The 12366-nt window shown below is 35.6% G+C and overlaps 1 protein-coding gene across 3 annotated transcripts in view; it reads left to right on the top strand.

The window, feature by feature from the left end:
- The window catches only part of APOOL (apolipoprotein O like), a 113695-nt gene that overhangs the window by 70172 nt on the left and 31157 nt on the right, over positions 1 to 12366 (top strand). For all 3 annotated transcript variants that reach the window (XM_057718605.1, XM_057718606.1, XM_057718607.1), the window contains 3 exons: positions 864 to 983; positions 4530 to 4584; positions 6056 to 6154. In XM_057718605.1, coding sequence (XP_057574588.1) covers positions 864 to 983; positions 4530 to 4584; positions 6056 to 6154 — 274 coding nt within the window. The remainder of the gene's footprint in view (positions 1 to 863; positions 984 to 4529; positions 4585 to 6055; positions 6155 to 12366) is intronic.

Below are 12366 nucleotides of genomic sequence, written 5' to 3'. Positions count from 1 at the left end.
TATTTAAGTTTTAATTTCCAGTTCTAGAAGTTCTTTTTCTCTTTATTTTCATTAGCTTTGGTAATTTTTGTAGTCTCTTGCTCTTAACTCAAATTTCCCCTTTTATTTCTCTAAAAATAAAAATATATGTATTTGATATCATATGCTCTAATATATACATTTTTGGGGGCTCTGATTCTGCTCTTTGTTGTTTCTGCTAGCTCTTGTCCAGATACTTCCTTGTGTTTTCTAATTTGGCTTCTTTTGTGTTTTTTAATTTTTTTGAAATTGTGGTCTCATATTTCTTGGACCTTTATCTGTTGTAATTCTTTGAAGTCTGGGTAGCTTCCTCCAGAGTGGAGATGTTCATTTGCTTCTGCCAAGCATCTGTGGGGGATACCATCCTGGGAGCACCTTAAATATATACTTGATTTGAGATTTCTTAGATTATCAAGGTAGTTTTATGCTGCAGATTATGAGTTCTCACTTGTGATTGTCAATTCTTAGGAAATATTTCTTTCCTCTGTACTCAGTGCCCAATCTTTGAGAGAATCAGTTTTCCTTACAGTCCCTTGATGTGAACTATTTATTTCTAGTTCAGCCTTAATTTGAGGTTGCAGCACCTTGAGATGCCAATTTTATAGGGTCTCCAGTAAGATTGTCCACCTCAAGCTCGTTCTGGATTTTGTTTCCTGATCCCACACTCCATGAACCATCTGCTTTACAGCAAATGATATCAAGGTAAAAGCTGGTTTAAAATATATTTAATCAGCATATTTAGTTGTTTTTAATAGGAAGGTTGATGAGGATTCTTATTCTTCCATAGTGCTGGAAAAGGAAGTCCAACTATTTTGTATTTTTGACATGAATTTTTTTCCTTCTAGCTCCCCATATATACTGTACCACCTCTCCAATCTAAATATGTTGAAGAGCAGCCTGGTCATTTACAAATGGGCTTTGCATCCATTCGCACTACAACTGGTCGTTATATTGGCTGGTGCAAGGTAAGTGAATTCTGATAGTGGTTTAATGTGAGAGGGTTCTCATTTGTATTACATAATAATTGTTCCAGTTATTCATTGATGTATAACAAACCAAAACTTAATGGTTTAAAACAGCAACTATTCTATCTCTGATTTTATGAGTCAGAAATTTAATCAGACTTTGGACAGGTGATTCTTCTGTTGCATGTGGTGTTGACAGAGGTCACCCAATGGTATTCATCAGGTGAGTGGGCTGAGCTAGAGGGTCCAAGACAGCTTTATTCTCATCATTGGCACCTTGTCACAAATGGCTAAAAGGCTGGGCTCAGCTGGGAATGTTGACTGAGGCATCTATACCTGACCTCTGGTAGTCAGATAACTTACGTGGACTGTTCAGGGCTCCTAGAGAAGATGTTGCAAGAGGCCCTAGTCAGAATTTGCCAAGCTTCTTACCTATCTTCAGATGTCCAGGAAGGTTACTTCTACAGCATTCTGTTGTTAAATCAAGTCACTAAGGCCAACCCAGTTTTTATGGGAGGGGAATTAGATACTATCTCTGAATATGCATAGCAGCAAAGAATTTGTGGCCATATTTAAGCTACTCTACCACTGCTGCATAGATTAAAGTAGTTCACCAAGCATCTATGTCACGTGGCACAGACAAACCATTGCTTGACATTTTATATGGAGTTCTGAGATTACTTCTGCATATTTACTTATTTGGCTGAGTAAAATGTTGACTTGTTAGGTTTAGTTAATAAGACCGTTCTAACTATAGTCAGCTATTGGGCAAAATAGAGTTCACCTTATTTTAATACTTAGACTTCAGTTAGCATTATCCAGCAACAGAGTGTGGAGCAAGCTAGTACAATACTGTTGTTTCATTGTCATCACGTCAACATAGATGTGCGCTAGCATCAACATCTCCAGTGTCAGTATCATAATGATAATGTTGGTACCATTGTTTTCACCATTCTAACCTAGTAACCACCAACTTTTCCTCAAATCTAACCTATCTAATTGTGAACCCTTGTTCTTTTTTTGTTTCTGATCCATTCTTTTTAAAAAGAAAATTCTAATGATCTTATGAAATATCAAAGCTGTGAACTCTGGTCATTTCAGATGATAAATCTGAACATCTGATGAATACATGGTGTTATTTTTTTAAAATTTGTGCCTGTTACACAGTTCTAATAGACTTTTAGTACACTGTTAATAGTTTGACTAGTTGTACTAAACACTCTTAATAATTTGGTCTCAGTAAGAAATAGCTTAACTAATTAAGATCTGAATCATGCCCCTGAGGCTATATGCCAACAGCTGGATGATTCAGACCAAAGTCTCTTGAGACCTAATTTTCCATAGTGTTCTCAAAGTTGTTTTCAGTGAGGTAGATTGTTCCTGAGAGATCTTTAAATTGCTATTGTTACTACTACCCAATTTAAGACTAAAGCCATAATCCAAAAAGAAACATGTACCACAATGTTCATTGCAACACTATTTACAGTAGCCAGGACATGGAAGCAACCTAAATGCTCATTGTCAGATACATGGATAAAGAAGAAGTGACACATGTATACAATAGAATATTACTCAGCCATAAAATGGAATGAAATTGAGTTATTTGTAGTGAGGTGGATGGACCTAGCTAGTCTGTCATACAGAGTGAAGTAAGCCAGAAAGAGAAAAACAAATACCGTATGCTAACTCACATATACAGAATCTAAAAAAAATGGTACTGATGAACCCAGTGAGAGGGCAAGAATAAAGATGCAGTTTTAGAGAATGAACTTGAGGACACAGAATGGGGGGCAAAGGGGAAGCTGGGATGAAGCAAGAGAATAGCATTGACATATATACACTACCAAATGTAAAACAGATAGCTAGTAGGAAACTGCTGCATAAAACAGGGAGATCAACTTGATGGGCGATGACTTAGAGGGATGAGATAAGGAGAGTGGGAGGGAGTCACGGGAGGGAGGGGATATGGGGATATATGTATAAATACAGATGATTCACTTTGTTGTACAGCAAAAACTGGCACAACAGTGTAAAGCAATTATATTCCAATAAAGAGCTTTAAAAAAAAAACAAAAAAAAAAGAACTTCTTATTCTGTTAATATGCTGAAACAAATAGGTTAAAGAGGGGCGCTTTCTAATGCATTTCATCTTCAATATAAACATTTCCTCTCTAATTTTCTCCTAAAAATGTAATCTACTCTTTAAAAATTACCTCTGGCTCAAATTACATTCTGCATTAAACTTAGAATCATGTAGGGCAAATTCGATTTCTATTCCTACACCTTAGTGTTTTGAAATTTAGGTAGCAGCGACCTCCAGTGGTAAAAGTGAATTCCTAAACACAGCTGAGGAAAATTTCCCAAAAGTAACTAGTTTTCTTCCTCAACAGTTACATCATTCCCAGTCAACTGGTCAGTAAGTATAACTTTGAAGGTGAAATTTTCTCAAGAAACAGTCCCTAAAGAGAAGTAGCTCAATGGCAGTTAGGGTCTGTGTTGGTTTGTACAAGTTTAAACCATGACGAACAGGATGAACTTCTGCATCTGATCATCATGAAAGTATCTGAGACAAAGTTACTAATAGCAAGATATATCAATAGCAATAATTTATTTCTTTCCTACCTAATATAATCATTTCTATTTTCTTTCCTTTGAAAATCTCTTTTGTTGTTGTTTCTATCCCATGGTTTCATAGCAGCTAGTTCAGAGAGGAACCATCAATTTAGATTGTGTTTTCTAGTTTTATCAATAGAGTACAGCATAACAATGGGCAGTTACTATGGGTAAATCGTTCCATGCCTTCATTTTTCTTCTAATGTAATTGAGATAGTACCTATCAAAAAATGTGCATAACAATATATTTTGCATTAAAATAAATAGTTAGGAACCGGTAAAAGGAATCGTTTGATTTAAAGCTTTAATCCCTCCAGTGGGTAAATATAATCTTGATTTGCAGAGAATTTATGTTTCTATTGAAAACAAGATAGACACTAGTCTGTGTAGGATGATTTCTATCCTAAAATAAATGGCTTATTTAGATTTATTTTTCTCATTCTAATGCACACTAAGAAAAAGGAAAAAGATGAAGCACTTTTCTTTAGGCGTTTTGTTGTTGTTTTCTCCACAAATCATTATGTTGTTGCTGCCACATCTTTATTAATCAGATGTTTCTTCTAAGCTTAAATATACCTCTCTTCATGCTGTTAAAAATTTCCATTCATTTTTCTGCACTATCATAAAATAAGACGATAAATCTTTGTACTTCCATAATAACTTTTTTGTGAGCTGCTCTGATTATTTTATAGGCATTCCTTTACCCATTTATATGAGGAAAATAGTAAACAAGTATTCTCCATGTTAAATAGAATGAAAAGCAAGAAGTATAGAGAAGCTAAGTTCAACAACATGTCCACATAGAGAATAAATAGGAAAGCTAGATTTAGATTTTGGTGCAATTCCATATAATCTCAGAGATGTGGGCTATTTGATCTAATTATTAACATCTTCAAAAATCCACATGTCCTTTTTTTCCCCCGTTTTACTTAGGATGTTTATGCCTTTGTGAAAAATGGGATAATGGATACAGTACAATTTGGAAAAGGTAGGTTAGTGAACCATCTATAATTAGAAATGTTCTGTTGTCTTTTTAACGTAAAAGGTTTAAATGTGAGAAGAATAAACTGGATATGTTATCCATTATCATGTTTTACCAACTCAGAAGATACTCTGTATAGCAGTTTATGCTAATAATAACAAAGCAATAGTATCCATTATTTATTTAGCAATTATTATATGTTGAGGCACTGTGATAAGCACTTTACATAATTTATCTAATTTAATTTTATAGCAAGTCTCTGAATGTTGGTATTATACTTACTCCCATTTTACAGATGAAGAAGCTGAGGTTTAGAAGGATTATGTAGATTACCAAGGTCACATAGCTAGTAAATGGCAACACCTGGACTCAAGCTGTCTGTTTTAGCTACGAAACCCATATTATATACTAATAAAGCATAAATTAGACATAATATATCTGTTGTTATTAGTTTAAATAAGTAATATTTGCTGTTAAAATACATAGTATTTTGCTATCAATTGCTAGGAGACACTGTACCAATTAGTCACTCTAGAATATTTGAGCTAATGTTGGAAAACAATTGTATTTGACTTGTTAGTTTGATAATGGTGTTTGGCAGCAGATATAGCTCCCTAATATTCTTAGCCCAAGCCAGTTGTCAAAATAAATGTGTATGGGGGTGGGGGGACAGAAAGTTCAGCTAAAAATTTAAATGTCTCTGTGATGTTGATGACCTGTATGTATTATCATTATCTAATGTGTGTAGGAATTAATTCCAAAGTATATTCCTCATCAACCTTGAGGAATATCATTAAATTCCATTAAATAATTTGTTAATAATTAATTAAATAATTATGATAGAAGGATGTTGTTTTTAGATTGCATGGAATCAGAAACCATTTAAGTATATAAAAAGACAAGAAATTTGGACCTCTGCCCACTTTCCATCTATTTTTTGTCTGTATTCACTTCTCATCCTGATCATTGGTTTTAACCAATAGCAACAGCTACTCTGAGGTTACTGGAGAGCTGTGGCAATCAGAGTATAGTAACTGCATGTTTCCCTAGACTGTTATTCAAAGTTTCCTAATTAAGTATCTATTCCAGTTCTTACAAGATCCTACCAATGTTTGAACAGATAAGGCCAGAAGCATTTCCATTGTAAAAATATAATACACAATCAGGAATTTACTTTATATAATCCATCTTAAGGTGTGCACTCTAGCATATTTCATTAAAGTGTAATAATTGCCTGTGTTAAGAAAACAAATACCATTAAATCAACTGTGGGAGGAAGATTTTATTTTGTAACAAGTAACTATTACAACTGGCTGTTTAAGTTGCTGCTCAAATCATTATTTTGTGTAGTTCTTTTGAAGAATGTTTATACCATCTGCTATTATCTTAGCAAATCTCTAACTTTTCTTCATCATACCTATATAAAATGCTCAATTATAGTAAGTTATTTATATTAATTTTGAACTGATTTCTTGAGATGCATATGTCTATTTGAAGAATCCACCTCGAGATTTTCTTCCGAAAATTGGAGTGATTACAGTTTCAGGATTGGCAGGCTTCATTTCAGCGAGAAAAGGTAGGGTTAAAAAATATATATTCTCTCTTTCAATGCCATTATATTAATTTCTGAATTTCACTGTTACAGGAAAACCTCATATCCTTTATTAAATATTACTATGATAGGCTACCGTGAAATTTTTAGATTCTATAATACAGTGTGTTTGCTTTTATGAAGACTTTTTTGTGTTTTCAGAAATACAGCTATTCCAAAAGAAGTTCAGTATCATTAGTTGTTAGGGAAATGTAAATTAAAACTACAATGAGATACCACTACACACCTATTAGAATGTCTAAAATTAAAAAGACTGCCCATATCAAATGTAGTCGAGAATGTAGAGCAACTGACACTCTTGTACACTGCTGGTGGGAATACAAAATGATATAGCCATTCTGGAAAACAGCTTGACAGTTTCTCATAAAGTTAAACATATAATTACCACAAGACCCAGTAATCCCACTCCTGGGTGTTTACCCTGGAGAAGTGAAAAACCTATACACAAATGTTTATAGTAACGCCATTAATAATCACCAAAAGCTGGAAACAACTTAAATGTCTTTCAACAGTGAACTAAACTGTGGCACATTCATAGAAAGGAATACTACATATGAAAAAAGGAGTGAACCACTGACACATACAACAATCTTGATGAACCTGAGTTAAAGAAGCCAGTCTTAAAAAAGTTACACAATATATGATTCTATCTATATTACTCTCAAAAAGACAAAACTATAGTGACAAAGAATAAGTCAGTGGTTCACAGGGGTTAGGAGTGAGGAAAAGGTGTGACTACAAAGGAATAGTTGAGACATTTGTTAGGAGTGATAGAACATATCCTGATTGTAGTGGTAGTTTCATGACTCTATACGTATATTAAAGTTGATAGAACTGTACCCCCCAAAATTTTGAATTTCCTGAATGGTCATTTAAAAATAAAATTTGAAAAACATATAACTGCTCCTGTTAAAATTGTAATTTATCATTTTGTTTCTCATCTTTTAGACAATTTTATTTTTTTACAATATCTTAAGAGTCTCTAGCTATCAAAAAAAAGACCTTGAGAATTTTATGTTTATATAATAATGTATACTAACCACTCAAACTACTTTTCTCTGCTGAGTTGTGACCACCCATATTTTGGGGACTATACTGAGGATTTGAGACAGAGATGCTGATATCTTAGAAAAAATTGTATTCCCTCTTGGTCTCATCCTGATTAAGGTTGTTGGAACTGACATCAGCTAGCTCAGAATGGAGTTTTTGAAAGTAGACAACTCACTCACTACTCTCATTCAGCACATAAGGATTAATGTATTTGATTTCTTTTCCTCATCTTTGCACTCCTTATCTGTACCAACTTTGTCCTTCCTTCCCACTATACCACTTGTGTAGAGAGTCCCCAAGGCCACCCCAGGTTTGAAGGTTAGCTCACAAGACTCAGAGGATTCAACCTATAGTCATATTTATGGCTAAGATTTATTACATTGAAATGATGCAAAGTAAAATCAGTAAAGGGAAAAGATACATGGGGCAAAGCTCAGAGGAAACAACATATAAGCTTCCAAAAGTTTTCTCCCAATGGAGTCATATAAGTTATAAGAGGCACTTAATTCCTCCAGTAATGAGTTGTGACAATATTTGTGAGATGTAGTCAACCAGAGAAGCTCATTGGTGACTGAGTGGCCAAGGTTATTATTGGGGACTGGTCATATAAGCACTGTCTGTCTAGCATGTACCAAAATTCTAGACTCCCAGAAGGAAAATAGTTCAGCATAAACCATGTTATTTGTATAAACAGTTTAAGCACAGTGTACAGTATGTCTCCTACATACTAACTTTCAAAGATGCGAACGTGTGTTGGCATGTCCAGTCACGTAAGTGAGTTCACGTGTCTGTTGTACATTGTCACATGCATGCATCCTCTACAAGTGGTTGTGCTTTTGTGTACTTTACTGTACAGTACTGTATAGAGTACAGTAGTACACTATCTTTATTTCAAGCCCAGGATGTCCAGAAGCAAGCGTAAAAGCAGTAGTGATGTAGCTGGTACTGCTAAGAAGCACCAAGCAATAACGATGGAAACAAAAGTGAAAATAATTGAGAGAGTGGAGCAAGGCAAAAAGATGGTAGACATCACTCGTCCTTATGACATGAATCATTCAACCATCGGCACAATTCTAAAGAACACGGACAAGATCATGGAACATGTGAAATGCCAAAGATGTTGACAATAATATCGAAGAAGCGTGGAAAAATGATGGAGGAGATGGAGAGACTTCTCAGTGTGTGGATGCAGGGTCAGCATCAACGTCAAGTCCTCCCTAGCTTAATGCTGATTCAAGAGAAAGCTAAATGCCTTTATGAAGACTCAAAGAAACACAGCGAAGAATTAGAGGCTGCATCTTTTAATGCCACCCATGGCTGGTTTCATCAGTTCAAGGCTAGAGCCAACCTTCACAATGTAAAAGTAAGTGGCGAGGCAGCGAGTGTAGATATGGTAGCTGCCCAGGAATTTCCTGAAACACTTCGAGAAATTATTGATGAAGGTGCGTATTTACCCAAGCAGGTTTTTAATGTGGATGAGACAGGACTGTACTGGAAGAAGATGCCAGACCGAAGTTATATCAGTAAGGAGGAAAAGTTGATGCCAGGCTATAAAGCAGCAGAGGATAGGTTAACTCTGTTGTTTGGTGGCAATGCTTCTGGTGATATGAAGCTGAAGCCTCTCTTAGTTTATCATTCAGAGAACCCAAAATCCCTTAAAAACATAGTCAAGGGCTCTCTTCCTGTTGTGTGGAAGAGTAACTCCAAAGCCTGGGTTACACAAGCCATTTTCCAGGACTGGTTTTTCCACCACTTTATCCTGGGGGTAGGGAAATATTGCTTGGAGAAGGATGTCCCATTCAATATTCTTTTGCTGCTCGACAGTGCTCTGGGCCACCCCACATTCATGGATGCCTTTCATCCCAATGTCAGAGTTGTGCATCTGCCACAAAATACTACGTCACTCATCCAACCTATGGACCAGGGGACTTTCAAGAAATATTATTTACATCACACTTTTCATCAGGCAGTAAAAGCGAGTGATGAATGAGGAACAACCTTGCAGCAGTTTTGGAAGGACTATAACATCTACAAGGCCATAAAAATATTGACTTTGCTTGGTGTGAGCTTATGGCCATCACCATGAATGGGGTTTGGAAGAACCTTTGCCTGCAGTTTGTTGATGATTTTTGTGAAATTGAGAAGGTGAATGAGGAGTCCAAAGAGGTCTTCAGCAACCTAGTGACCCTCAGCGAGAAGCTGGAGCTAGATCTGCAAGAGGACAACTTCATTGAACTCCTTGCTCTGCAACACGAGGAGCTTACTAATGAAGACGATGAAATTGGAGGCTCAGAGAAAGGATGAAGAGACACAAGAGGAAGAAGAAGTAACTGAAGAACAGAAGAGATTCACAATACAGGAAATGGCAAGGGAATTTTCTTTATTTGAGGAGGCACTGTTAGTTTTTGAGGCACATGACCCGAACATAGAATGGTACACAAAGGTCGCAGCAGTCGTTCAGAATGCAATCCAATGCTACCATGTCATCTATGACAAGAAAAAAAGAGCTATTGCACAGACATCACTGGATCATTTTTTCAAGAGGGGGGAGATAGAACTGAATCCAGCAAGGAACCAGAACCTGTGCCATCAAAGTCAGGTGTAAGTGAATTTGCAGATTGCCTTCCATCTCTTATTGCTGACAATGCTTCAGCTCTACCATCTCCCACCTCCTCTCCCTTCTCCAGTTAGTAACGCTTCTTGCCTGTTCACTCGATGCCAGCCCCTGTATGCCAGCTGTTGTACTGTACTACTGTACTTTTCAAGGTACTGTACTGTAAGATTAAAAATGTTTTCTTTATTTTTTGTTTGTTTGTTATGTATTATTTGTGTGAAAAGTATTGTGTACCTATTATAGTATGGTACTATATAGCCGATTATATTAGCTGGGTACCTGGGACTAACTTTGTTGGAGTTACGAATGCACTCTCGGAGTGGAACTTGTTTGTATGTAGGGGACTTACTGTACCACTCTTAAGATTCAGGGAAAGTTTTCTACTAGTGTAGTGAACTGCTTACCAGTCAGGTTCTGCCAGCCAATGTCCAGTCTTGCAAGCATGCCTTTCTAATAATGGCAGTCTTGGGCATATGTTAACTTTTCTGCACATCACTAAATAACCCTCTTTCATAATAAGCACTTGGTGAATTTTATATTTGCCCATCTTCCATCTCTAGGTATGGAAATCTCTCTCAGTGGGATTACTGCCCTCCTCACCTAAGCCCTTACTAAGCTGGTGCAGTACTCTGGTCAGTAACCATTTTGGGCACCTTCCATTTATCCTCTGTCCCCCAATGCCAGTCATTGTCCCTAAACTAAATTACATGTGATTGGAAGTCACAGCTCTGAACCAGCCTGATACATTATGGTTGGTTTACCCAACTTTAGTCCTTAAAGTAGCCTTAACCCAAGTACACCTAGTCAGATGCAAAACCTCTGTGAATTATAAAAACATTTCAGCATTCTAACTCTAGCTCATATATCTTATCCCAATAGACCTTCCCTATAGCTAATATTAATGGCTCCTTGTATCATATTTTTTATCCTAACACTATATGCAACTTCTAATTGAATACATATTATAAATTAGTCATTAGGAAAGACATTGAAAATCAAGATCACCATATGTAATGATGAGACAAATAATTAAGTGTTAAATGAAACTGGCCAAAGCATATTACTCAATTCTAAGTGTGAAACTCATAACCCACTTGTAAGAGAAAATGTTCCTTAGGTCATTCACAGTGACTCCAAACGTCAGAGCTAGAATAATCTAACCCAGTATTCAAATTACAGAGCTCAGTATATAAGTATGTAGTGAAATAAATATGGTGACTCTCAGGAAGCATTTTATTAAAAAATAAAATAGAGGAGAATAGCAAATATCAGAGTGTTTTGTACCCAGTATGGATAAATATTGTGAAACTTTTGTTTCAGTGGAATGTGTATATGTGTGTGTGAGAGAAACAGACAGACAGAAATAGAGAAAGAGAGAGATAGGTCATAATGTAAAATTTGTTCTTTGAGTCATGTCTTTCACACATATGTGTGAAAGATGTTGGTTTAGTCCAATCCTATAATGCTACAGATAAAGGTCCAGAGAAAGGAAATCATTCAATGATTTCATAGTACATATTACATAGCTAGTTAGTGCCTGTGTCTAGAGTCCTTTCCTACTTACAGGATTAGGGCTATTGAACCCAAATGAAATTTATTTTCTTGTAAAGTGGCTTTTCATATCAAGTAAAGAGAGGGTGAATGTAAGTTTTTAATATTTAAAATAAAGAAGACATGGGGTATGTGTCCACACACATACACACACACACACACATGCACATAGACACACACAATGGAATATTACTCAGCCATAAAAAAGATGAAATAATGCCGTTTGCAGCAACATGGATGGACCTAGAGATTATACTAAGTGAAATAAATCAGAGAAAGACAAATATCATATGAATTTACATGTAGAATCTACATGTAGAATCTAAAAAGATGATATAAATGAACTTACTTACAAAACAGAAATAGACTTACAGACAGAGAAAACAAACTTATGGTTACCAAAAAGGATGGCATGGGGGTTGGGTAGGGATGTAAATTAGGAGTTTGGGATTAACATATACACACTACTATATATAAAATAGATAAACCTACTATATAACACAGGGAAATATATTCAATATCTTGTAATAACCTATAATGGAAAAGAATCTGAAAGAGAATATATATAACTGAATCACTTTGCTGTACACCTGAAACTAACACAACATTGTAAATTAACTATACTTCAATTTTAACACATTATTGACCGGGGGATTTTTGCAGAAACTAACGCCTGTGGCTGTAATACGTCTCCAGTCAAAAATGTATAAAAATGGTTCAAAAAAGTATAGCAACTGCAAAAAAAAAAAAGTAAATAAAAAAGAAAATAAAGTGCCATATCAAGGAAAAACTGCCACCTTCCAAGTTCAGGAGCAGCACAATTAAGGGAATTTGGCTGAGTCAAGGAAACCTACATTAAGAGATGTTAGGTCAGTAAAATCAAGAACCAAACTACAGATACTAAAATAATAGTGAGCAAGACATATTTTAATATAACTAGACCCTCTTTCCCAATATCACA

The sequence above is a fragment of the Hippopotamus amphibius genome, chromosome X (assembly GCF_030028045.1).
Source record: "Hippopotamus amphibius kiboko isolate mHipAmp2 chromosome X, mHipAmp2.hap2, whole genome shotgun sequence".
NCBI lineage: Eukaryota > Metazoa > Chordata > Mammalia > Artiodactyla > Hippopotamidae > Hippopotamus > Hippopotamus amphibius.
This window is presented reverse-complemented; position numbering and strand designations above follow the sequence as displayed.